Source organism: Rhinolophus sinicus, chromosome 14, assembly GCF_057876585.1.
Source record: "Rhinolophus sinicus isolate RSI-liver-muscle chromosome 14, RSI-T2T, whole genome shotgun sequence".
NCBI classification, from domain to species: Eukaryota; Metazoa; Chordata; class Mammalia; order Chiroptera; family Rhinolophidae; genus Rhinolophus; species Rhinolophus sinicus.
The window spans coordinates 8,631,951-8,659,582 of NC_142514.1; the positions used below are offsets into that span (position 1 = coordinate 8,631,951).

The 27,632-nt window shown below is 51.8% G+C and overlaps 1 protein-coding gene and 2 long non-coding RNA genes across 5 annotated transcripts in view; 2 read left to right on the forward strand and 1 right to left on the reverse strand.

The window, feature by feature from the left end:
• Nucleotides 1-14,805, reverse strand: part of DHRS3 (dehydrogenase/reductase 3) — a 40,405-nt gene extending 25,600 nt beyond the window's left edge. The window contains exon 1 of the mRNA XM_019756341.3: nt 14,611-14,805. Within this exon, the coding sequence (XP_019611900.1) occupies nt 14,611-14,805 (195 nt within the window). The remainder of the gene's footprint in view (nt 1-14,610) is intronic.
• On the forward strand, nt 12,391-14,915 carry LOC109460693 (uncharacterized). Of its 3 annotated transcripts, none has more exons than XR_012497052.2 (4): nt 12,391-13,583; nt 13,744-13,805; nt 14,036-14,120; nt 14,701-14,915. It is a non-coding gene; the product is annotated as an uncharacterized LOC109460693 (long non-coding RNA). The 3 variants fall into 3 exon arrangements; XR_002139541.3 differs by having other exon boundaries at nt 12,395-13,622; XR_012497053.2 differs by having other exon boundaries at nt 12,396-13,622; nt 14,036-14,116.
• A 5,908-nt stretch (nt 14,916-20,823) lies between these two features.
• On the forward strand, nt 20,824-25,531 carry LOC141572352 (uncharacterized). The gene is made up of 3 exons (XR_012497710.2): nt 20,824-21,004; nt 21,697-21,788; nt 22,803-25,531. It is a non-coding gene; the product is annotated as an uncharacterized LOC141572352 (long non-coding RNA).
• The last annotated feature ends 2,101 nt before the right edge of the window (nt 25,532-27,632 follow it).

The window sequence follows — 27,632 nt, forward strand, 5'->3', positions numbered from 1 at the left end:
GGATTACCCAGGTGGGCCCCGTGTAACCACGTGGGGCCTTAGCAGTGGAAGCAGACAGAGAAGGGAGAGGCAGATGTGATGGTGGAGGGCTGAGTCAGAGTGATGCAGTCTCGCTGTCTTTCAGATGGAGGAAGGGGCTGCGAGCCAAGGAAGGCAGGCAGCCTCTAGAAGCTGGAAAAGGCAAGGGAACGGATTCTCCCCTAGAGCCTGCAGAAGGAATGTGGCCCTGACACCTTGATTTTAACCCTGTGCGACCCGTGTTGGATTTCTGTCCTCCAGAACGGTAGGAGAATACATGTGTGCTGTTTTCAGCCACGGCATTGGTGGCAAGGTGTTAGCGCAGCCCCAGGAAGCTCATACGGAGAGGTTGGGGGACTTGGTTAAGGCCGCCAGCCAGAGGAGCTGGGATTGAAACCAGAGTCTGTCGGCTCCAAAGTCTAAGGGCTCTCAGGGGCATAGCAGCCCCTCCCCACACTAACCTATCAGTATTACTTAAGACGAATCCTTTCTGTCATAAAGAAATGCCCCAGAGGCTGTTGTAGAGCGTGCACAAGAGGCGTTGGAGTGGATAGTCAAACGCGATCCATAATCTGACCATCATGGCCAACACACACCAAGAACACATTTTGTGCTCAGGTCTTGTGATACATTATCTCACAGAATCCCCATTTTACAGATGAGGAAACTGGCTCAGAGAGGTCTAGTAACTTGGCCTGAGCTACTCAGCAAGTGAGTGGAAGTCAGCGAGCATACAAACTTTGGTTTGTTGACTCTTGAGCTCAAAATCGGAAATCATTATTCTATACTGGCTCATTTAAGGAAAACAAACAAACAAGCATGGGTGCGTACGCTCACATGTGTGAGCGTATGTGCACACATACATATACACATCTGTCAACACGAAGGCTAAAGGGGCCCCCCCACCCAGGACAATGGATCTGCCAGCAGAGGAGGCATGAGCCTCAGAGGACACAGTGTGCCCAGCCCACACTGACCCTGTGCTCCTGGAGGGCCTGGAGGACCCCACCCGCTCAGTGTGTGTTCACAGAAGTTGCCTGGAGAGGTGAGGTGAGACTCCCTGTCTCTGCCAAGTGAGATGTGAGGACATGGGCTATGGGAGCCAAGGGTGGCCTGACTTCACATGAGTGTGTCTGGCAGGATTGCCTGCCTGCAGGAAGGTCATGCTGCCCTCTGTAGTCATGCTGGTCCCAGCTCCCCACGATGACCTGCTTCGGGGCCTGTGAGAGGTCAGTTGGGGCCGGCTGGGCTCGCCTGCGTCCCCCCGGTCCTGGGAGCTCTAAAGGACCCCAGAAACTCTTCCTCCCACCTTGTAAGGACCCGGTATCAGCTCCCTCTGTTCACCTGCCTACAGCCAGAAAGGAGGGAGAGAGGGATTCTCACACCCAGGGAAATCTCACCATGAACAGGGACCCAGCAAAGGGGCTTCCTTGCCTCTCCTATCACAGGGACCTTAAATCTAGAAAAAATGACAACGAGGTCTGTTGACAACAAGCTAGGCCACCTTGAGTGGCTGCTTATTTAGTCTCTTTGAACTATAAACTCCCTGAGGGCAGGGAGGTTTCAGTCCAACCCTGAAAAGTCCATCCGATCTTTATACCTGTGAGTGTCAGTAAATGACCTGAAAAGGTCTGCAGGACTAGACCTGGGAGGACAGCTAACAGGCAGGCCTGGATCTCCTGGAAGTTTCCCCTTGAGATGACTGAAAGCTGGATTGATCCTTCCACAAGAAGGAGGACTGGACATCTGCTCCCAATCCCCTTGCTCCTGGTAACAGCACCCCAATTTCACCCACAGAAACCCACCTCCCTACTCTCAAACACCACGGTGTGGCTGGGGCTGGTACACTCAGTCATTGAACCATTATGAGTGATGGCTTCAGGCTCAACCCAGTCACAGCCAGGGAGACTCAATTCCTGGACCCTTTGGAACGGCTGAGCAGAGGACACCAGTCTGTCTGTCGACTGGACTGGAGGGGGTTTAAGGCAGCAAGGGCAGGTGTGAACAGCCCCAGGGCAGAGAGGCCCTGCCTAAGGAGAGAGAGTCCTGACAACACTGAGTCCCAGAAACCATGCCTGGAGTTAGACCTCCCCATGGACCTTCTGGTCGGTCACACGAGTCAATAAACCAATCTAAAGGACACCTCTAGACCCAGCATCAGAAAAGCTGTAGTTGACGGTATTTGACCCATTTAGACTCCCTGGCTGCTGCAGGCACACCCCGCACAGACTCTGCTAGGGGCGGTCAACGTGATCTATTCTGTTCCATAGAATGATTAACCGAGAGGCAACAAAACTCACTGGTTCAAGAGCAGATGCCCTGGGTTCAAATCCTACTTGGTTGCTTACTAGCTGTGTGATCTTGTTATTGACTCTCAGAGTCTTGACCAGTGAAAAGTTGATAATAGTACCCAAGAAGGTGCTTACTATGGGGAGTAAATAACTTTATTATTTGTGAAGTGCTCAGAATGGTCCCTGGCACATAGTGGGTGCTCACTAAACATGAGCTCTAACTAGCTATGATGGGTCAGTCATGCATTTTCTCAGGCAAAAAAACATTTATTAAGCACCTACTGTGTGTCAGATACTGTGCCAGGTGCCTAGAATACTCGGTGAGTAAGAGGATGTGTCCCCCGTCCCCTGAGGAGCTTACAATCTTTTGGAGAAGACACATGGCAATAAGTAGCTGCAAAGCGTGGCGAGTTGCCATGGTAACCCATGACTTTGACCTCACCACAGCCCAACCCTGACCAGTTGAGCTACTTGGATGCAGAAATGAAAATGACTAATGCCTACATAGGGGAAGTTGGGTGGGTGTAAGGGCAGCCGGGACCAGAGCAGATGCCCAGCCCCAGACCAGCCTCCACGCCTCAGCCACAGAAGGGCCTGCACTGGACCAGCCCCTGCCCATGAAGAAAGGGGCTGTTGTCACCAGTCATCTCAACAGGCTCTGAGACCTCCCTATGGGGAGAGTGATTCCCGCCCACTGGCTTCCAGAAAGGGTCAAGAGCTGAAATTCCCGAGGGCTTCTGTGGCACAGGCAGAATTCTCCCCTTCCTTCCTGGGGAATCCCAGGACCAGGGTGAGTCTGGTCAGCACGTTCCTTGCTTTTGTCCCCTCTTGCCCAGCAGAACACCTGGTCCAATAAGCAAAAGGTACAGCGCTGGGGCTAGGGGTTGTCCACTGTACCCCCCTCCCTGAAGGGATGGAGCCTTCACTGCTTGCAAATGTTCTCATGCTGAACTTGGAGGTTACGTACGGTTTTTCACTGAAATCGTCATACCTTCATTTTTCAGACGGGGGAACTGCAGCCCAGGGAGATAAGTTACTTGTCCAAGGTCACACAGCAGGTCGTTGGGAGGCCCCCTAGAATTTATGGGATCAGACACTGACCCCCAGCAACCCTGGCTGGCACTACAAATGGCATACATGCTCTGGCTGGTGGGCTGGCTTCTACCGCTCAAAAGCCCTTGGCAGCTGGGACACTGCCTCTGGACCAGTCCTTGACTTTGGGGGCTACGTCACATTTTCCAAAGGCTGGAAGCTGAATTTGGACTGAGTCCCTGTGGGGAGGCTAAGTCTTGGCTGAGTAATTAGGGCTCCCTAGTGGTGGTGGAGGGGCCATGGCGAGGGGTGAGCAGGGCCTGGAGTTTCACACGCCTGGTGTGGGAGTGGGGGGCCCTCTCTTGAGGGGCAAATGCGCAAACTAAGAGGAGGACCCTTTGTCCACAAGCTTCCTCACCTTGAGTGAAGAGCCGAAGGTTGAGGACCCAGTGAGAAGACACCCAATAGATCCAAGCAAGGAAGATCAAGTGGGGAGAGTGTGTCCTGAGTCATTTCCTAGCAGTTATTTTCAAGCCTATTCTTTTTTCTCTTTATAGCAATGACATTACACACACACACCTTACATGAATTCTAACTATGAAACAGAAGTGAAGCTGATCTAGTTAAGGGGAGGTGGGGGCGCCTCAGAAGCCTATCTGCTCCACCTCCCACATGGTCACACCTTTTTGAAGCCCCTTGGGACTCTGGGACCCTGTTGGGAAATATGGGTCTAGAACCTCAACTGGCGTTTGGGGGCTGCCTTGGAGGCTGTCAGGGTTCAGATGGGTCAGAGGTCTTTAGAAGCGGGGACATGTAGACAGGAGACAATGATCTATAAACACCCCAGAAGTATGTTTCCGTGCGGACAAAAATGACCATAGGTTTCATTGATCCAAATGCCTTTTCTACCTCCTTTCCTGAAAGGCTATTGAAATGGGATTCAGGTCACATTCCCCAAAGCAGGGGATGGCCAACAGTCAGAAAGGCTTGGGCTGGGGGGCCTTTGCCAGGCTGACTGTATTGGCATTAAGCACCACCAGGCCACATATCTGCACTGTCCACCCTGGGCTTGCCCCTGGCTTCTAGGTCGCACGATACCAGAGGGTCTTCTGTCTGTGACTTGAGCCTCAGTCCTGGACCTGACTCCAAGCCTCAAGGAGTTAGATGGGTTTTGATCAGATCCAGTCCGAGCCTTTTTAACCTGGCGTCTGGGATAGGCAGGAGGGCATGGAAGGAGGGGGGGAGTGTCCGACGACCCCTTAAGAGTATTAAATTATATATCTTTGTGCATTCTTCTTGGGACAGGGTTTATCCTATCTTCAGATCCTCGAAGGGCTCTACAACCAGCAAAAGATTAAAACTTACTGCAACCTCAGTGGCCACCCTCCTTCAAGAAGTCTTCTAAGATTTCCTTTAATTTACAGTGATCTCTCCCTTCTGTGTCAGAGCTTTCAGTCGCTTCAAAGGATCCAGCTTGGTGACCTCAGGTTTAGCTGGAAGGAGCCAGCACTCACTCATCCCTGAAAGCTGGCTCCCTGCATATTTGAGGTGCTACCCTGGTTGTCACATGGATGAAATATGGCTGTGCTGGTTTCCTGCTTATCAGTTCGTTGTTTAAAGCAAAGCCTGATAACGATGACTACCTCAATCCTCTGGCAAGCATCCCAGTCATTGTATGCAAATATTGCTACTCGGTGCTTAAAAAAATGTTTTTGTAAAAGTAAATTTAACTACATCCTGGCCCCATCCTGTTGACTCCCGTACTGCTTATCAGTCCTCTCTCCAGAACCCTCTGTGTACTAGGCCCCATTATTTAACAGCTTGTCTCTTGACCTCTCCATAACCCTGAATGGGGTAGGCGGGCCAGGCTGAGGGGATTTATTCCTGCGGGAAAGGCCCTAGTTTTGAAGCTATGAATCCTGGGTTCAAAGTCCAACTCAGGCTTGGGCAACTCACTTCACCTGCATCTTAGCTGCTGACCCCACCTTCCTCTGGGCATGGGCAAAACAATGAATGTGGAAAAGCACCGTACAGTCTTGCACAGTACCAGTCATGCACAGTACCATGGGCACTTACAGTACCAGTCATGCACAGTACCAGTCATGCACAGTACCACGGGCACTTACAGTACCAGTCATGCACAGTACCAGTCATGCACAGTACCACGGGCACTTACAGTACCAGTCATGCACAGTACCACGGGCACTTACAGTACCAGTCATGCACAGTACCACGGGCACTTACAGTACCAGTCATGCACAGTACCAGTCATGCACAGTACCACGGGCACTTACAGTACCAGTCATGCACAGTACCACGGGCACTTACAGTACCAGTCATGCACAGTACCACGGGCACTTACAGTACCAGTCATGCACAGTACCAGTCATGCACAGTACCACGGGCACTTACAGTACCAGTCATGCACAGTACCAGTCATGCACAGTACCACGGGCACTTACAGTACCAGTCATGCACAGTACCACGGGCACTTACAGTACCAGTCATGCACAGTACCACGGGCACTTACAGTACCAGTCATGCACAGTACCAGTCATGCACAGTACCACGGGCACTTACAGTACCAGTCATGCACAGTACCACGGGCACTTACAGTACCAGTCATGCACAGTACCAGTCATGCACAGTACCACGGGCACTTACAGTACCAGTCATGCACAGTACCACGGGCACTTACAGTACCAGTCATGCACAGTACCAGTCATGCACAGTACCACGGGCACTTACAGTACCAGTCATGCACAGTACCACGGGCACTTACAGTACCAGTCATGCACAGTACCAGTCATGCACAGTATCATGGGCACTTACAGTACCAGTCATGCACAGTACCACGGGCACTTACAGCACCAATCATGCACAGTACCAGTCATGCACAGTATCATGGGCACTTACAGTACCAGTTATGCACAGTACCAGTCATGCACAGTACCAGTCATTCACAGTATCACGGGCACTTACAGTACCAGTCATGCACAGTACCAGTCATGCACAGTACCAGTCATGCACAGTACCAGTCATTCACAGTATCACGGGCACTTACAGTACCAGTCATGCACAGTACCAGTCATGCACAGTATCACGGGCACTTACAGTACCAGTCATGCACAGTACCAGTCATGCACAGTACCAGGAAGTACCACAGTCACTTACAGTACCACAGTCATGCACAGTGCCACACTCATGCACTGTACCAGTCATGTAGAGTACCGCCGTCACGTTAGTACTATACTCATGATAATACTGTAGTCGCATGTAGTCCCACTCATACAATAGTATAGTCACGTACGGTACAACAGCCACGTGTTGTACCGCCATCACATACGGTCACATACACTAACTACTAGGAGCTCAAGGAAGCAGTCAGCACCCCCACCCCTGCCGCAGGGTCCAAGTTACAGCTGACGTTCAGAGTGAAGGATGTAAACGTAGGTCTGCCCTTCACCCTTCCATCTCCTCCTCCTGTCGTCTCTCCAGCATCCTGACAAACCGGGACAAACAACTGACATAACCTGACATAACCGCTGAAGGACCCTGGTGAGGTCATGCTGAGAAGGGTTTCCTTCTTTTAATTTTTAAATGTTGGCAGATTAAAGCTGGCGTCCTCCTCCTGGCCACGTTGACCCTGGCTGGGTCAACGTCTCACTGACGTCACTCTGGTAATGACTGTTCACAGAATCCAAGGGGTGAAGGGGCCTGGATAGTCACCCAGAGCCAAACTCCTCCAGCTGACAATAGCCTGCTCACCTGCAGAAGCTCCCAGAGCGAGAGCGGGAAGGGGATCCCAGCATGGGCGCCCCACCTATTTCATGCTCAGGGGCCTGTGGCCCTCCACGCCCCCTGGCCGAGGTCTCATGCCTCTGCAGTAGGGGAGGCGGCTGATTCCGTCTCCAGCCCCCTAAAAACGCCCACAGATTTGCCACCCACCCTAAGTCATCGCCTCTAGTCCTGGTCATTCCGAGCCTGCTCCTGACACCCGCCAGCCCCCTCTCACAGTGTTGACCAGTACTGACCACAACGCTGACCAGAAGTCCTTCGAAAGAGCAGGAATCATCGCCTTCACTCCGGGTCCCAATACAGCCACTTTTATTTTATTTTTAGGGCAATTAATCATTATTCCTTGCTAGAGTGCACTCATTGGTCCAAAGCATCAGAGGCTTTATCAATCTGGAGATGGTCATCGCACCAGGACGTCAGTGCCACCTGGAGAGAACCTTGTTTATGGGTTCCCTGCAGCAGCTCCAAGGTCTAGCTGGCTGAATTAAAGAACAAATCCAACATAGTCCCAATTCCCCAGAGCCACGTCACCCTCGAGTTGGGCAGCATTTTTCACCCAAGACATGAGCAAGAACAGATCAGGCCCCGGCTGACAGCAGGTCTCCCCAGCAGACTCTGAGGCCTGGGTCCTGGGTGACTCCCACCCACTCTACCAGCTGCACACCAGCCGACCCCGATTCCCCCTCCGACCATACACTTCATTTGACTGTAAAGATACCGGAGGACACGTCAGCGTCAGCATCTTCTAAAACCAGTGTTCTAGAGATCACTGCTGGGCCCTGCCTGCCTTAGCCAGCTCCCCCACCCCTGCTCTGTTTTCCCACCCCTGCCCTACTCTCCCAGCCCTTGCCCTGCTCTCCTACCCCTTGCTCTGCTTTCCTACTCCTGCTCTGCTCTCCTAACCTCTGCCCTGCTCCCCCATCCCTGCCCTGCTCCCCTGCCGTTCTCCCATCCCTGCCCTCTCTCACCTCTACCCTATTCTGCTACCCTGCCTTACTCCCCCACCCCTGCCCTGCTCCCCCACCCCATGCCCTGCTCCCCCACCCCTGCCCTGCTCCCCCACCCCTGCCCTGCTCTCCCACCCCATGCCCTGCTCTCCCACCCCTGCCCTGCTCTCCCACCCCATGCCCTGCTCCCCCACCCCTGCCCTGCTCCCCCACCCCCTGCCCTGCTCCCCGACCCCTGCCCTGCTCCCCCACCCCATGCCCTGCTCCCCCACCCCTGCCCTGTTCCCCCACCCCTGCCCTGCTCCCCCACCCCTGCCCTGCTCTCCCACCCCATGCCCTGCTCCCCCACCCCTGCCCTGCTCTCCCACCCCTGCCCTGCTCCCCCACCCCTGCCCTGTTCCCCCACCCACCATACTCTTCCTCCACTCCTTCTCACGTACTCTGCTCAGACCATACTGGCCTCCTTGCTGTTCCCCAAATACCCCAGGTACCTTCTCTCCTCAGAGCCCTTCATCTTCCCTCTGTATAGAATGCTGCTCCCTCCTTTCCTGCCGTGGCCTTTTCTGTCCACCTTGCCTCATTTGTTTTCTCCTTCGTGCTTACTATGATCTAACATACTATCTCTTTTATGTATCTTGTGTATTATCCATCTAGCTGCCCCACTAAACTGTTGGCTTTACACAGTGGGGATGTTTGTCCGCTTTGCTCACTGCTGTATCCTCAGTGCCTAGAATGGTACCGGCACACAAAAGGGGCACCATAGTTTTGTTGAATAAATGAATGAGTCCCATCAACCATTCGTTGGCTAACCTGTTCTGGTATTTCGCACTCTCTTTGTGAGAATCCGACCTGTCCTCATTTTCGGAACTCTAATACCACCCTCATGAGCACACATTGGAGAATGCTACACCTACAGAGATTCACTTGTCTCCGGTTCAGTGGTTTCAACTGTTTCCTGGCCTGTGTGGTTCATCGGAATAATGTTTCAAACATTTCCTTTCAAATATCTCATATATTTGGTATATTTTTTAGATTGTGTCTTCTGAAGGCAACAGGAGAACATCTTATAACATTCTAGGTGTGGTCCTGCTTTTGCCCAAAGACAAAGGAGAGTGTGTTGGGTCTGGAATGCGTCTTCAACTGAGACCCAGAACTATACTGGACTGTAATGGTGGCAGGCTGGGACCAGGCCTTCAGGAACAAGCGGCAGTGATTGCACAAAGAGATCTCTTTCCCGGAGAGAACAGGACGGCTAGGGGCAACCCCATGAATATGACTGAGATGATTTTTCTCAAGTGACACCTCAACCAATAACAAGATGGAAACGGACCAGAGAGGTAAGCATAATGCCAAAGAAATCAGAAGGGCTCTGTGCAGGGGTCAACAAGTGCCCTGGGCTCTGAAAAGCTGGAGTTCCAGAGCACCTGGAGTCTGAACAAGAATTAGCAGATGTGCTACTGCGTAGACCAAAGAGGGACTTGTTGACTCCCGTTCTGTGTTACTGGATCTAGGGAGCATTCTCTGAAGCCCAAATACACAATTTGGTGATTTTAGGATTAAAAAAAAACACAGGAAGTTCTGCTTGATATGCTAGTTGGGCAATTTGCCCCCCTTCTCCCTTCAAAGCTACAGGTTGAAAACATTAACATCTATAAGAACTGAAATAAATCCATGGCAGATGGCTACCTGGGGTGGGGGTGGGGGAGTGGCCTACCCACCCAGGGCACATTTCCCAACTGAGAAGCTTCTTTTTCATTCAGTGGAATCTGATGACTAACAAGAAAGGCTGAAATCAGCAGCACTTAGGACAAATGGGTTTTCTTGCAGAAGTCTCCTCTTCGCAACTCAGGGAGCTTTCCTGGGATGCTGAAAATATGAGATTTTCAGAGCAGGCCAGGATCTTAGCGATTGTTGTGTCCCCGCTCTCTCCATAGCTGTGATTCTTAGCTGCGGCCTGGAGTAGGTGGCGACTTTCCCAGGGTCTCAGCAGAGCCCAGTCTAGAACCCAGTCTCTGGTCTCTTAGCTCGGGTGAACCAGGCCAGAGGGGGCAATGGCCCCAGATGTGGCTGGCTTTGTTCCCCAGGAGAAGAAGGTGGGGCCATAACAGGGAGGTGTTTGTCTATTCAGAGACAGCCCAGATTACAAAGCCCATTGTCTGAAACCCAAGGGCCAGATGCTACAAGCAGAAAGACTTTCTCTAGACGCCACAGGTAGGACAGGTAGTTTACCTTCCGACTCCCAGGCCAGGTCAAATGGGAGCCCAGTACTTTTCCTGGAAATTCCCAACAAATGCTGTATTCAGGATGAGGATGGGGGAGACAGGCCACTGCTGTCCCCCAAGCCACCCCTGCCTTTGGGACTTCCATCACACATCAGTTGTTTAATACAGATATTTTACTCTGGGATCCACAAGATTATCTACCTGCACCCCTCTGCTCTCTTTCTCCTTTTTCCTATTCATATCAACACTGGCCTAACTCAGAGTCTGAGTACTTACCTTCCTAGCTCCCTATACCACTTTAACAATATTTTCTTTATTTGCCTTCTGCCTCCCTCCCCCAATTTCAGCCAGATACACAAGCCTTTGGTCAGGTGGTTTCTTGTACCTCGATCACCCTTCTCACATCCCTTCTGGTTGAAACTCTGGACCTTCTTCAAGGCTCACTCAAACGTCACCTCCTTCATGAAGCCTTCTGTGAGCTAGATTAACAGTTCCACTGGGCTTCCTCTGTGTAGTGTCCCCCCAAAATTCATGTCTACCTGGAAACTCACCTTGGGACCTTATTTGGAAACAGGGTCTTTGGAGGTATCACTGGTTAAGGATCTCAGAGGAGGTCATACTGAATTTCGTGTGTGCCCTAAATCTAATGACTGGTGCCCTTATAAGAAGATGAGAGGACACAGAGACACACAGAGAGACAGGGAAGAAGTCCTTGTGAAGATGGAGGCAGAGATTGGAGTGATGCTGCCACAAGCCAAGGAACACCAGCCAGGAGCCACCAGAAACCAGAAGAGGCAAGAAAGGTTCACCCCTAGAGTCTCTGGAGGGAGTGAGGCCCTGCCAGCACCCTGATTTCAGATTTCTGGCTTCCAGAACTGGGAGAGGATACATTTCTATTGTTGTCAGCCACCGAGTTAGGGGAAACTTGCTATGGCGGCCACAGAAAGCTCATGCACACTGAATCTGTGCCTTGACTGTGTGAGCACCTGGCCACATCTGTGTCTTTATCCAGTTTTGTTGTACCCACCTCTCCTCTCTGGGTCCGGAGTGGCGTCAACCACCAGACAGACACCTCAGGCAAGTTTGTTGCACTAAGTTCTCCAAGACCATTGTCATGGATAGTTGGGCCTGCGCCTGCCCCAGTGCCAGAAATGGGAAGGACATGGGATTTGCTGAATGGATGTGATGAAGAATCGGAGTTGTCAATTTACATAAAGGGTTGGTTCCTGGCTAGCTGCTTTAGGAATAGGGCCATAAACCCATGTACCGTAAATTCAATAATAGCACGGCAGACGTAATTCTGATCCAGCTGTCATACTACCTCCATGAAAGGGGTCCCAGTCCCAGCTCTACCCCTCCTCGGTGGAGGGACTGGGCCAGCCGTGGAATGTGGCCTCTGCCTGCAATCATGGCCCAGGCCTCATGTCCAGCCACTTCCTCATACTGGACCAAAGTCTGGAACAGCCACTGCAAATACTGACGAACAGACAGTCCACTTCTCCTGCTGAGGGGTCCTGCTAAAACCACGTCAAGGTCAAAGACTGGAGGCTGGGCCAGCTGACTAGCCAGGAGCCTTGGAAGGAAGCGGGATGGGCCCCAGCTCCCCGAATGCTTTCGGGGAGGAATTGCAGGAGGACAGAGAAAATAAAAAAGGAGTGTAGTGGGCAATACCCCAGCCAAAGCATTCCCCTTAAAGACCCCAAGCATGACTGGCCCTGCTGTGGCAACCTCACTACATGGTGGGGAAGGAGAACTGTCTCCAGGTGAGGAAATTTCTAATTTCTGGAGCCTTTGTGACCCTTTAAGAAAAACCCTCATTTGGGTCACCTTTGCAGCCTAAGGCACCCTACTGCCCACAAACACTGCCAAATCCTGTTTGACTCAAGGTCATTGGGCAAAACTGTCACTCCCCCGCAAAGTAAACAGACCTTTCCTGCACATGCCAGCTGCTTCCAGAGACTCAGGTCTCCCTCCTTTCTTTCTCTTTTGGGGGGCTTTCCCCTCCAGGGCCAATCCCACCCAAATCCAGGCTGGAAGGGCTCAGATGCAGCTTTTATTTCGACCAAAGGGCGGAGCGTTGTCCGTGGTTGACACCATTGCCTGTCTAACACCACTGCAGGCTGCCTGGCAGAGCGGGCCTCCCCAGCTCTCTTCAGCCGCGTCCGGAGTCCACCGTTCACACAACCCACTCCAGCACTCCCTTGTAAAGTCCCCACCCCGCAACGTTTGGCCCTTTGTCCCCAAGCCCACTGGACCTCCAAACACTCCTAGGTCTGGAAGTTGTTCCAAGACCCTCTCACTGGCCCCAGAGAGATTCAGGCAAAAACCCTGGGTTCCAAATTCTCCACCGTGACAGCAAGAAGATGGCTCATTAAAAAGTAGCTCAAGTAATTGGTCAGATAATTATGAGTTCCAGGGAGCGCTCTGGGAATCATGACTGGTCCGATGACTGAACCGAGGGAGAATGGCATTGGAAATTTCATAGTTCCCCATGGATGCTGTTTCTGGCGACCTGATAACCAATTTAAGACATATTTCTAAGTGGCTTGGGTTTATTCCCTGGAAGACATGGTTTATTCCCTGGAAGGCATGGCTCCCAGTGCATGAACTTGCAGGGTCCACTCTGCACTCTTCTACCCTCCTCCCTCAAAGCCATATACTTCTTTCAATTTAGGCTTGTTTATGGTCAGTCAAGTTTTTCCAGATTGACTAAAGGAGCTCTTCATATGCCCACTGCAGCCAGTTACAAGAGCAGTAAGCGACCCAGGACTTGGGCCAGCTGGAAGAGTCCGTAGAAAGTTTCTATGGGATGCAGACAGCTAAGGAATGACAATCACACGCGATTGTCCTCATCCCCATGCAATTGTCCCAAACTCCACATCCCCCTCATCAGCCATCCTGAGTCCTTTCCACAAAGGGCTTTGGGAGCCCTTCAATGGGGCATCACCCCAAGGAAATGAAACTGCTGAGAACAACTGTTACTTCTCCTTTTTCCATGTGTCCAAGGGTTAAAAACACTTCCGAACTCCCCTTCCAACTGCAAGGTCAAGCAGCTGTCCAAACCACCCAAGGAGAAGCAGGAGACCCGGACAGCTGACCCCAGCTAGCTCGGCCAGGACAGGCGCCTACTGCCGGTGCAGGAAGAGTTAATGGGCGATCAGCTTTGGCTGATAGCTGAGGCTCCAAAGTTCAGTCCCAGTCTGCGCCACCCCGGAGGAATTGTAAATCTCAGGGCAGTATTTAACAAAACAAAAGCAACCTGGAATTACATGCAGGTTTGGTTTTCTACAGTACATATTTACTTAATCTCCTAGGTATGTGGCTCCCAGTCAGATCAGCTGGCTTTGCTGGCCCTTTCGTTCCCCCCCACCCCCCCTTGCTCTCAACAGTTTAAGTTTCAAACGAATTCCCTGTTTTTGCTCTTCCTCTTCACAGGGTTTGCTGGAGACACTCCGGCCGGCCCGCCTCAAATCTCTCTCCATTGCTCTAGTCACTGGGTGAGTCAGCCTGGCTTGGGTCAGAGTTGGGTGACAGCCGGCTCACCCTCCCCACTCTCGGGCACCAGGTCTGGGAAAACTGGAGGAAGAGGTGCTGGGACTACCAAAAAGTTGAAAGCAGAACTTGGAGGGATCCCCTCTGGGGCTGTATTTGGGGGGAGGGGCAAGGTTGAAGGTGAGAACAAGGGCTCTTTATCAACTGCTGGGTACCCCTGTCCCCTTCTCTCCAGGGTTCCAGACACCTGGGCCTCCAAGTGCCTGTCAGACCAGGCCAGACCATCCAAGACAGACCCCTCCTTTTCAAACTCAAAGCAAGTATCTATCCCCTGTCTTTGAGCCTCCAGAGCGGCAGCAGCCCAGGTTGGGGCTGGCAAGCGGGTTGCCAAGGAAAATATGAAGCGCCAGCGAGCAGGCAGCTCCCAGCTCTACCCAGGAGCGCACACACCCTGCACTCACCAGGGTGGTGGCAAAGAGGGGAAGACGAGAGGGGGAACACAACACCTTCCTCTGGGAGGAAGCAATGTGGGAAATGGGTGGGTCTCCTAAGTTTCGGGGTGGGGGTGAACAGCCCGCCAGTCAGTCACGGATCCCAGAGGAGTGGATCTTCTGACTTGACGAAAAAGACAGTCCGGTACCCGGGAAATTTACAATGTGAAACTGACTAGCTCAGCATTTGCGGGTGGCGCAGAGAAGTCGGGTGGCCGGCGACCCTCAGACCCTGGGCGCGGGTTCCAGCAGCGGTAGCAGGTGGGCGCACGCTCTCACCTTCAGCCCCCACCCCCTGGACTCGCTGTGGCCCCCGTACCTTTCTAGCGCCGCGTTCTGCGAACTCGCGAGCGAGCTGGCGCCCGATGCCTCTGCCGCCGCCGGTGATGAGGACGTTCTCCCGCGACAGGTCCCGCAGCTTGGCGGGCAACACCAGTCCGACGGCTGCTTTCGCCACCAGATAGATCATGTGCAGAGGGAACACCACCAACGCGCCCAGCCATTTCCACACCATCCTCCGCGCCGCGGAGCCGGGCAGGGCGGGGGGCGAAACTCCCCGGGCCGAACAAAACAGGAATTGAAAAAGAAAACACCCCAAACAATAATAAACCGAATAAGGGGAGAGAGGCGTCCCACCTGGCCACTCTTGAAATCACCTCTTCCCAAATGCAAAGCACCGGGTGAGAAAAAGAGAAAAAAATAAAAGATAAATCCTCCTCGGGAGGAGAAACAGCGTCTCAGAAGGTTGGGACAGTAAGAGGGGTGGAGGGAAAGCCGGAGGTGGGAAGTTCTAACAAGAAGTTTCTTGCCCCAGCCGCCTTTTCGGCTGGGGAATTCTCAGGTAATGTTTACAGGCTGACAGAGGAGTTTAGGCAGGGGAAGAAAAAAAAAAAAGGCACCAACCACACGCGCGCACTCTGCTACAGTCCCGCGGTTTCAAAGTGCAAGATTAAAAAAAAAAAAAAAAAAGCTGTTTCCAAATTGTAGCGCCCCCCCACCCCTTCTCCAGGAAAAAAAAAAGTGTGGGGGGGGAGTGATTGGAGCTCCCAATTTCAGCCGGCGAAAGTCTCCCGACTCATTGCTATTCTTGGGCTCAGGAAATTGCTTAAACGCGCTCTGATTGCCAGCAACGTGCAGGAGAAGTGGGGGGTCCGGGTGTCAGTTTCTTTACGTGCATGGCTCGCCCTCGCGCGCGCTCGCTCTCTCCGGCTCCCTCCCTCTCTCTTCCAGCAGAGGCTGGGAGTTGCCGCTCGATCCTGCTCCCTCTCTCTCCCTTGTTAGCATTTATTGCCTTCTTTTTGTCCTTTCCAACTTGGAGAGGGCCCGGGTGCGGAGCGCGCGTGGATGGGACGCCCGAGTCTGCGCCGCCTTATTCATTCGCTCCCGGGGCAGCAGCGGCGCAGAGATAGAGGGCGGCCCTTTTTTCCCCCCATTTTTTTTTTTAATACCCAATTAAGTCTGATTGACAGTTAAAGTTGGTCAGAGGCTTCCCTCGGGTTCCTCTGAGTGGCTGCCGCGGCCTCCCCTCCCCCTGCGCTGTCGCGGGGTGCGCGCGCGGGCGCGCACTCGGCCTCGCTCCGACTCGCGCTCTCCTGGGGGTGGCTCCCCTCTTTGCAAGCCGGGACTTGCCGGCAGTGCCTCTGAGGGCTGGCAGCGGTAACTCGAACACTCTGAAACCGGCTTCTGCGAACCGGCTCCCTGCTCAAGACATTTCTCCTAGCCCGGGACGCGGTCTCCCCGAGTTGGGTCGCTCGGGGACCAGGTGACCGCCCCTAAGTTCGGGGCAGGCCCGGGGGTGGGGGCGGGGGTGGGAGCACGCGCTTGCCTTGATCCAACCAGGTCGCCCAGGGTTTATTTCAGGTCAGTTGGTCACCCCCTGCCTGCAGGTAGGACCAGGAAGCCACTTTCGACCTTTGCCCAGACGTCTTCTGTCTTCACTTAGAGTGCACTTTCTAAAGCTGCTCCGAGTTCCTCAGGTTGACGGGGGAACAGCTGGGGAGCAGGATTTTGCTTTGAGGGAAAAGGGTGGGCAGGGTAAAGGAACCTCTGCCCCCAAGGTGCCAATAAAATCCCCATAAGATTAGCTGGGAGCATATTTATTACTCATCTGGGCTAGAATTACCTTGACTGACAGCAATTTCCTTAATAACAAAAGCCTGTAAACAAACGTCCTAAACCTGTACCCCTGTGCTGTGCAGGGAGCCACTTCTCTCGTTAGGTCTCCTTGGGCTCCCAAGCAGGGCACCCACCTTGTAACCTTCTGCCCTCCCCCAACAAGCACGTCTCCCCTGCTGGAGGGTGGGACCCAGCTATTTAGAGCTGTCTGTTGCAGGAAGTCTGGAAGGTGAGTCACTGAAAAGCAGCCCCACTCAAAAGTGCTGATGGGACTTGTCTCCTGCTACCCCTGATGGTCCCAGGCCAGGAGAGAGGGTGAGCCAGGGAGCTGCCCTGTAACCCCGGGCAGCGGCTGTCCAGCAGGAGACTTGTTCAGCTGGGGGGTGCTGGGCCTCACCCCCAAACATTCTGATTCAGCAGGGGCAGTTTCGCTGGAATTGGCGTGTCTTATGTTCCCCCTGGTAGCTCTGCCGAGGATCCAGTGAAAAAGTCGCTTGAGAAACACTAATTTGGGAGTGGATCGCTGGCTTTTACCTCATTCCGGGCTGCAAAGACCTTTTCATTCTGGGAGATGTTCCGCAGGGAGGCTCTTCCTTCCAGATGATTTGGGAAACTTTATCTGGAGAGCCTCTGGAAGAGCAAACAGGGTTTGGAAGAGGCGGGCTGGACAAGAGAGACTCCTGCACTGAAAGTTTATATTCTGACATTTAATCCTCCCACTGACCTTGCAATGGGGGTGTCATTATCCCCATTTACCAGGTTATCCTCCCAGAAGGTGCAGAAGGGAGGGATCCACGTCCAAACCTGATTCCTCTTCTCACCCCACCCCATTTGGGCAGGAGAGGAGGAGGAGAGGGGTGCAGGATGAGGTGCTCTCCTGTCTCCATCTAACCCTCCAGAAGGATGACTGAAAGGCAGGCCATTGCCTTCATCTGACTCCCACGCCACGACTAAAGGCAGGACTCTGGCAGAGCGACTGCCTCCTCTTACCTTGGAGGTCCGTAAAAATGGAAAAGAAATCCTAACCCTGGAAAGATAGGCCCTTCCCCATCCAGCGGTGCTCGGTGTCTGCCAGGCCCGCCAAGATAACTGGGCAAGTCTGGAGCTGGAACCCGGTGCTCGCAGCCTGTTCTCATCTGTTATCCTTGAGGCCGCCTAGTGGCCTGGATGCGAAACTGCGCCTCCAAGCGGCCCCAGCCTCCAGCCTCCCTTGTTCCTGCTAACTCCCCAGCTGTCCTTTTTCTTTCAGGCCTAAAAAGGCTGGCAAAGGTCATAGCCTCATTTCCCCACACACCTACTGTTTTATGGGGAGACTGAAGGACATGTTAAGCAACTTGTACACGCAGCCGCACGGTCACCTAAATCCTCTGATCCTACGCAGGTGCCCTGCACTGCTTAGATGCCAGACCAGCTGGGTAACCACTAGGTCCTACTTACATTTTCGATGGGTGTGTGTTTGAGTGGGCAGGGGCTGAGAACCCAAACTGACCTTCAGCATATCAGGCCCTTTACACATATTCTCACTTAACCTCCACAGCCGAGGAGGCGGATGTCACAGTGCCCATTTAATGCAGGGGGAGACAGAGGCTCAGCAAATCTAAGTAAGTCACGCAAGGCCACACAGGGGGCTTCTCTTACCTCTCCCACCCGTCAGGTTTGGGGTAAAATCAGGAAAAAGAAACATGTCAGACAATCCTAAAAGGAATTGGGGTTGGACCGTGGCCAGGAAACACACCTTTTTTTTCTCCTTGTTCTACCTTCAGGATGTGGGTTTTGTGGGCCTGGCATCCCTCTGAGCCCCAGGCCTCATCCATCATCAGCTGTGCGGAGAGGTGCTGTCACCTTCTCTGTGCCCCAACCCCCAAGTTCCACGTGAAGATGAAGGTGAGGGGTGCTGGGCCGGGGGATGCCCAGCTCAGCAGACTGGCACCGAGGGTCCCTGTGGCCTGGCTTCAGTGAGAACACATGGGACATGATCCTGCTTCCTTCTCTCCCTCCCCCCCCACCCCATGTCCTTCCCTCTTGGTACCCCCTCCTCCCTTAGTTTCCTTTGAGGCAAGGGCTGGGGAATTTAACGCCAAGGCAAAGTTTGAAATTTCACATCCCAGCCTGGGGAGAGGGCCCCACAGTCGCCACCCCCCCCCCCCCAAATGTGAAAGGAGCCTTTGTGGACTTGATGGAGGAGGGAGGCAAGCTACAGCCTGAAGGACTAACTTTTTCCATGACTCAGCCTTCCTGGCCCAGGCGGCAAGGGAGGTGCAAGGACCCAACAGGGCAGGCGGGAGCCACCTTCTCGCCCAGACAGCCAGTCTCAGGGTTGCAGGTGGGCCCCCAAGAGAGCCTTCCCTGTGACCTACTTGCTGGCCCTGAATGGGCCACCAGGTAACCAGTCCCCACCTCCACCCCGGGGCCAAGTTCCATCTTTTTTTTACTTACTATTGCACCCTCAGTGCCAAACAAACGAATGCTCATGTGTGGCCCTTTACCGGGCACTTTTCTTGTCATCCTCTCAGCTGAGAGCTGGAAAAATAAAGGGGTCTCAAGCCTTGCCTTCTACTTATCTGGCTTAGAGAAGTTAAGAAAGTCATGCAGCTAAGAGATGGAGGTGGGATTTGAACCCTGGTCAAATGCTCAGCTCTGTCTGCTTTACCCATGAGAGTCTCGGAACGTGGAGTACCACCCGGGGAGCTTCCAACATGCAGGTTCCGGGGCTCCCAGCCTAGACGTCTGGAACCAGCTCTCTGGGTAGGGGGGCAGGAATCTGTGAGCAGGCAATTGTTCTAGAACCTCCCTGTGTGGCCCATCCGTGGTGCCTCGTATTTCCAGCCCTGCATGAAGGCTTCCTTGCTCCTTTCACCCCAGTGTAAGCCCCTCTGTCCTTTGCACTTGGGCTGTGTCCTGACACTGAGCCCTCACTCAAGGGCTCTTGGTGGGTTGTTAGTTCTCCTCATCTTCACAGATACCTAACAGGCAAGAAAACAAGACAGAGGAGCAGGGCTGCCTTCACTCACCCATTCAATCTGTCAGTCAGTCAACTGAGTCCTCTACCTGGGCAGCTCCCATAGGGGCTGGGGGCCATGGAGGGGGTAAGGCAGGATGGGTCAGAGGGGAGAGTATGGCGGTGATTCTGGCTTTGGGGTCGGGGCAGCTCTGGTTCAAATCCCAGATCTGCCACTTCTCTGCTCTGACTTCCAGCTCCCTCATTGTAAAGGGAGGATAGTAATAACGATATGATTAGATACTTGTAGAATCTCAATACCTGCTCTCGTTTTTATGGTGGCGTGGTCCCCGCTGGCCAGGGCCCGTTCATCTTGCTGAGGAGCCAGTCTCCTCACCTTCACTGGTGTTCCTGGGCCGCCCCAGAGCAGGTCAGGACTCACTGGACCCACCAGCCGGGCTGGGCACTCCTCGTTCGCCCCCACCCCCGCCTTCCACCCCACTTCTGCCAGCACACTTTCTCCAGGACCTTTTCTTTTTGTCTGAGTAAACCCCTGTTCATCTTGTAGGGTTTCTTTTAGCTCATTGATATTTTATTCCAGGAAGCTCTTCCCAGCTGCCCCCTCAGTCCCCAGCGTTCCTGTCCCCAGCCGAGGCTGGCCCAGCGGTCCCTCCTCTGGGCTCCTGTATTTCCTTCCCTCCCAACACAATCACACTGTACTGTTCCTGCTGGTTTTCTCATTGAATTTCACAGCATATTGGGAGCTTCTCAAGGGTAGGGGCTGGGGGGTGCGGGGCTGGGTGTGTGTGTGACCATGTAGTGGCACAGGGCCCGGCGCTGTGTGAGTGGATTGATGCTCTGCTGTCATCATCTTGTAATTGGTGTTTTGTCTTTAACTTGTGTTAAGGTGAAGTCAGTGAAGAATATCCCAGTGAAGAAACTGAGTCACGAACACAAAACCCAGGGAGCAGTGGTAGTGAAATCTTTCAAATGTGTATCTCCATTCAGTCACTTACTCATTCGCCAAATATTTACTGAACAATTACTGTGTGCCAGGCCCTGTCGTGTATGTTGGAGAGACAGCTAAGTCCCTGCCCTCATGGGGGTGGCATTGCCAGGAGGTGAAGGGTGCCAGGAAGAATACAGGCAGGGTGGGGGGGGGGCAAAGAAAGATGAGGGTCATGGGGGACCAGAGTGATGGGGGTAGGGGACAGTGGTGGGGGTGGTTGGGGGACAGAGATATGAAAGTGGGTGGGGGTCAGACTGATGGGGACGGGTTGGGCAGCTGTTTTCATCTCTGAGGTGACATTGGGGCAAAGACCTGAATGGAGTGGAGATTGAAACGCGAAGCAATCTGGGTGAAGAACCCAGATGGAGGGACAGGAAGTACCAAGACGGGGTTGGGGGGGGTTGGGGGGGATGCTCAGTGGGCTGGAGCAGCCAGCGGGGGAGGGGCGGGAGAAGGAGGTGGGTGTGGCTAACTCACTGGGGCCTCCGTGCTGCCTGTGCTCCTGGACCAGTAGCATCAGAGTCACCTGGGTACATGTGAGAAATGCAGAATCCCATGCGCCACCCCAGACCGCCTGCGTCAGATTCTGCGTTTTATTTAACAGGAACTCCAGGTGCTTTTCGTGCACACTGCAGTTTGAGAAGTGCTGAGGTAAGGTCCCATAGGTCACGAGGCTGTGGGTTTCATTTTCAGTGTGACAGGAGCAGAGGGGAGATGGATGGGGTCTGTGTTCTAGAAGCAGCTCTCAGCTGCTGGGCTGAGAACAGCCTGTAGGAAACCAAGAGTGGACATGGGGACAGTGGTGAGGAGGCCCTGTGGGACATTCAGGGAGAGATGGCTACAGCTCCTAGGTAAACCACTGGTAGACAGTGACACCTGGAGGCTGCCTTGAGCACTCAGCTCAGGGACATCCCAGGAGGTCCCTTCCCTGAGGGACTGATACTTGGCATCACACACACACACACACACACACACACACACACACACACACCCCCGTGGCTTTCTTGGACAATTGGTTACTTTGCCCTGAGCAGAACTAGCTGGCGGTGTTGAATGAAGTGGTTGGATTTGGAGAGCCTTCTGGTCTAGTGGAAACCAGTGTTCCCTGAAGTTTGAGATGGGCTGCCGGGGGGGTGGGGGTGGTCTTCGTGGAGATGGACTCCTGGGGGGACATAAGCTGTGTGAGATGGCCAACCTGGGGTGCCAACCGGCTAAAGGAAACAGAGAGGGGAAAACAGGCTTCAGACGGGTGGGGTGGAAAATCCCCGTGGGAAGGAGACACTGGTCTGCAAAGGCTGGAGGTGTTTCAAAGCCTCATAAAACACCTTCCCTTTCTAACACAGAACATTTGCCAGGAGAGTCCCTTTTCTCCTTGGAGAGGCCTGGCTAATAGGATTGGATACAGTAAAACAAAAAAGGAAGAAAACCAAAGCAGGTAAAATGGCTCCATTCCGTCCATGAAAACCTCCCCACACAGTTGAGTATGTTTCATGGAACTACGTCTCTGGTCCTCTCCAGGCCGCAGTGTACGTGTCCAGGCAGGCTTCCTTTTCATTACTGTCCCCAGTCCCAGGCTGTGGCGGCAGGGAGGTGGGTCCTGCAGGCTCCCTGTGAGTGGATGCTGGGGTAGGCCGTGTTTATTCTGGCTGCTCAGGTCGGATGGAAATGTAGGCCAGAGCCAAGGCTGGGAACGTGGCAGGAACACAGACGGGGGTGGGGGTGGGGTGGGGTGGGAGGGAATGTGGGGTGGGGAGGTGGGGGTGTAACTTGAGAAAGTCTGGGCCAAGGCCAGGAGGGCACCCAGCACCTCCTGGTTGGTTGTCAAATCATTCTAAATCGGGTGTGTAGTCTTGGTGTGAGGATGGTTCTGGGGTTGGCAAGGCTGGGGTCAAATACAAGCTCTGCCATGTAGTAGCTGTGTAAGCTTGAGCAGGTTATTGGCCTTTCTGAGCCTCAGTTTTCTCATCCCTAAAATGGGGATTTTACCGGGTACTGAGATGGTGTCTTTGAAGGGCGTGGTGTCTGGCAGGGAGAAGATGCTCAGTGGGCGTTCTTTGTCTTCCTCCTGGCTTCCTGTCCTCAAGGAATGCACTATCTGGGATGGGGTGGGGGCAGGTAGGGAGCCTCAGTGACAGGCCGCTGTCTAGGGGGTAGTAAAGGGTAGGGAAACTTGAGTGGAGGGGTGTGCAAAGCTTCCCCTGGAACCGGAACTGGCCTAGAACTGAGGCCAGAGGAATGCTGAGTACTTACCCTGGGCCAGAAGTCAGCAAAGCTTTTCTGTAAAGGGCTCTTGTGGTCATACAGACTCAATGGACAATATGTAAACAGACGACATGTACATAGACAATACATAAAACGTATAGACAGGCCCTCTCTAATGAGCATGGATGTTTGCTAATGAAACTTTATTTATGGACACTGAAATTTGAATTTCATCTAACTTTCACAGGTGACAACATATCATTCTGTTTGGATTACTTTTCAACCATTTAAAAATGGAAGAACCATGCTGAGACTCGCAGACTCTGCGTAAATAGGCCGTGGGCCAGACTTGGCCTGTGGACTGTAGTTTGCCAACTTCTGCCCTAGACTATCCAGGCAGCAAAGGTCAATCTTTCAAGACCTAAGACATCGATGAAGCATGAGCCTCAGAAAAGCAGACTCTGTTTTCTTGCCCTTTCTGGAAAAGGATTCATAGGGACGGACCCAAGATCACATCCATTGTAAGGAGGGGAGGAGCAATGGGGAGACCGATTTCGTTGAAAAGTTATAAAACAACAAAAAGCAGTCTGACCCGAGTCTAATGATGGGTTTAAGTCATCACAACTAGCGAACGTACCGCATGTTCACCACACCCCGAGTGCTGTCTCTAGCTCCTCAAATGTAATGTCTTAATCAGTCCCACCAGATGAGGACACAGACTGCCAAATGTTGAGTCAGTGGCCTGCGACCACAGGCCTGAACACTTTCAAGCAGGAGGTAGAACCCTCGGGGTCTAACTTGAGATCCTGGTGTCTCCCCTTCATTGTCTCTCAACAGCGGACCACCCCTAAGATCTGCTGCATCTCTGCCAGTTAGTATGAGGGCTCTCAGAGACGCCAGAGAAGGCCCAGTCTCTGTCTTCAGGTGCGGAGACAGACGTGAGGCCCTGGCTTTGCACATGCATCCCAGACACTCTGGACTCCTGTTTCCTTGACCACAACTGGCCTGCTCTCTCTCAGTGCCTGCCAGCTCTGGCTCTATTGTTGAAAAGCCCCATTAGGGCAATTATTTCTGTGTCTTAGTGCATATTGCACTCATCAGTTTATAAAAAACAAGTAGGAGACAAACAGAAGTGCATATATTTGTAATGTGAAGATTATATCTCTTAAATGTAAGAAATTTCATTATTATTTTACTTTTTACTGAGCACTTACTAGGCACCAGGTCCTGTGCTTCATGTGAATGATGCCACAGAGCCATCACAGCCACATGCTGAGGGGCACTGGTGCCATTCCCATTTAATGGATGAGGAAACTGAGGCCCAGAGAGGAGGAGTAACTTGTCCAAACAGTGCGGTTTTAAGTGGTGTTGCTGGGACATGGGTGAAATAATCAGATCTCCTGGATGTCGTGATATATCCTGTCAGGTGTTTTGAGCTTATGCTGGGGCAGTCAATTCCAAGGAAAGGAATAACAACACCCCAAACATGCACAGCAGTGACAATATTACACCATTAAAAATTTAGTCTAAAGAGCAGGGTGTAATTGGGGATTTTATACTTTTTTTTTTTTTTTTTAAGCTCCTGGGAATAGAAATCTGTTTTCCCACAGTAATAAGATTCAAAACCCTTGAAGTGTTAGGATACAAATTTGTATCGCCAATATGATCCCACTTTTGGAAAGAAAGTATCGCCAATATGATCCCACTTTTGGAAAGAAAAAGCTTAAAGTACGTGTTCATATTTATTTAGTTCCCATTTGGTTGGGATTTACCGTGTATCAGGCAGTAGTGCATGAAATGCTTCAGATTCGTTTCATTTAATCTCAGTTAATCAAAACAGTTCCCTTGAGGTGGGATCTGTATTCCCTGGTTACATCTGTGGAATTGGAGGTCAAGCAGCTTGGCCAAGGTCATGGAGCCAATGAATGGCAGGTATGGAATTCAAAGTTAGCTCAGTTTTACTGCAAAGCCCCATTCTCTCTGCTTCTTCCTCTTCCTGCTCTGGAGCTCTCTCTCTCTCGTCTCTACATGAACACATAACATATACATGCACACATGCTCGCAGGCACAGATGCATGCAGGCAGGTGTGCACACGTCCACACACAGAAAGAAGACAGAGGACACACGTCAGCGTGTTAACAGTGGCTGTGTCTGTAGGGTAGCAGTACATGTGATGATTAATCTTTTTTCCCCCATATTCTCAGTGTTCCATAATGAGTTTATATTACGAAAAACCCAGTCAGTGATCTTTTTGTACAAGTATGCTTGTTTTAGAGTCAGCAAGATACAGAGGTTCTGGTGTGGGGCCACAGAGCCCCTGACCACGGGCCTCTTAAAAAATCTGCTAAAAAATCAGACAGGGGAGCCAGAACCTTTGCTTCTTGGAACTGCTTAATCCGTCCTATAATACCTTGCTTTGTAGGAAAGTTCTGTGCACAAATCCCGTAAAATCCCATATTGTAGAGCTGACACTGAGCCTACCCAGAAGAAAATCTGCTAATGATCACTGCTTGCCAGGAGCCTGCAGAAATGATCAGACATGTCACAACCCCCACGCCTACCTCCTGCCTAAGCCCTTTCTAATAAGGACTCTTTTCATGAGTTTATAAAAACACTTTGTTTGGATCATGTTGGGTCTTTATTTCATCTTACTTGAATGCTGAACGTCTGTGGGGCCACAAGGGGCTGAGGCTGCCTCTGAAGTTTTGGGACCCAGAGGAAACCGCAGATTTGTAAATCCAGCAGTGGTTACCCACCTCCCCCAACTGCCCCTCCCTAGGTGCTGGGCTCTCTGTGAGGCTGCTTTGGGGGATGGTGGAAAAAGTGGGACAGAGTTGAGTATAAATATTGGCTGCCACATCTGGAAGTGGTGCTACCTGGGAGTGGGTGCTGCCCAAACAAAACCCCAAGTGACTTTGGGCAAGATAGGTAAGCATGCTGTGCTTCATTTCCTCAGACTGAAAGTGACGGTTGTATTAATTACCTTGCAGGGCTGTTGTAAGACCCTAGAGGCTGTTTGACACCCCATAGGTGTCCTTTCCTTCCTCCCCTGCCCCCACCATATTGCCCCTGGATGGTTGCCTACTGCCTTGGTTTTTATAGCTCAGTGTTTAAAAGTTTTTAAACTGTAGGTCTGAAAAAACTTACGGAAAAGTTGCAAAAGTGGAATAAGAATTTCTGTGTCCTCTTCACTCATGTGTTAGTTAATATTTTACATTTGCTTTACCTATCCACCCATCCATCCATCCATATTCTTTTGAAAGTACGTTGCAGACCTGATTGACCCATAGTCCCAAATACTTGAACGTATGTCTTAAAAACAAGAACTTTATGTTACATAACTACAGTACTTTTTTAAAAAAGTCAAAATCAGGATGTTGACATTGACAGAATACTATTATGCAATCCACAGGCCTTATTCAGATTCTGCCAATTGTGTCACTAACATCCTTCATAACAAAAGACAAACAATTTTTTTCTGGTCTGGGATGTAATCCAGAAGAACATGTGGGACTTAGTCGTCATGCCTCTTTTGACTCGATTAATCTGGACTTCTACCTTTCTTTGTTTCTCATGACCTTGACATTTTTGAAAAGCACAGGTTGTTATGGGCTGAATTGTGTTCCCCCTTAAATTCACATGTTGGAGCCCTGACCCCAGTACCTCCGAATTTGATTATATTTGGAGGCAGGACCTTTAAAAGGGTGACTAAGTTAAAATGAAGCTCGTAGGGTGGTGCCAATCCAACCTGACTGGTGTCCTTATAAGAAGAGAAAATTTGGACACACAGACCCCAGGGATGAGCGTGCACAGGGGAAGACCTTGTGAGGACACAGGGAGAAGGCAGCCATCTGCAGCCTTCTGCAGGACAGAAGGAAACACCAAATCTTTATCTAGAACTTTCCATATCCAGACTGTGAGAACATAAGTTTGTGTTTAAGCCGTCTTGTCTATGATGTTTTGTAATGGCAGCCCGAGCAAAGTAACACACACCTGTGATTTTGTAAACCGTCCCTCAGCTTGGTCTCAGCTTATTCTTGCCATCTCAGATACTTCTAGATGCTTCCTCCAACTAAAATAAAGAGCTCTTCCTATGTCCCAGCTTGTGCTAAGGGCATTATGTGCAGAACAACATATTGAGGTATATACTACTGTTACACCCATTTTACAGATAAGAAAAGCTGAGCATGGAGGGGTTAAGGTTACACAGCTAGGATGTGGAGGAGCCAGGTGGGTCTAGGGAAGGTAAACTAATTTGAATAAATACCCAAAACACAACAAAGGAGTCTGCTACCATAACTAGTGTACCCTCATAAATCAGGTGCAAATGTCATATAGTTTGTCTCTGTCTGTGGAGACATATATCTATATTTCAAGGCTCAGTTGACTCAACACCACTTCTAACAAAGCTACTCTTGGAACCGCCCCTCACCCACTGACCCATTGGCCCTTCTCCCCCTTTTTTGAATGTATTAGAATAATAACTATCACTTATTGGGGATACGCTAGTTTCTGTTTTAGTAGATTTATCAGTAGAGTTCATCTAATGTTCACAACAATCCAATATAATAGGCAGGTACAAACCCAATTTACAGATAAACTGAAGACGGAGGTGAAATTCACTTGTCCAAATCTTGCATCAGATTGGGAGCTTCTGGAAGGTATGGGCCGGGCAGGCTTCATGGGTGTGTGACCTACGCAGTCACACGGGCCCCACACTGAGAAGGCCCCACACAGGGTTAAATCTTGAAATCCTTCATGATTTTTGAACAAGGGGAATGCGTTTTCACTTTGTGCTGGGCTGCAGGGCAGTAGCCAGTGTCTGGCTTCCAAGACCTCACACTACTCGTGCTTTGGCTCTGCACCCAAGGACAATGGCTATCAGAGCGCCAGGGACATTTTGTTGCACATGTGTATTTACATGTTGGTCTCCCTCCCCAACGAGAGGGCCGGAATGGCGACAGTCATCTGGTGTCCTCAGCACCCAGCACAGAGCCTGGCACAGTGGAGAAGTACAGGAAATGTTTGGTGAATGAACGGACTAGTGAATGAACCAACTACTGATTCAACCAAGAC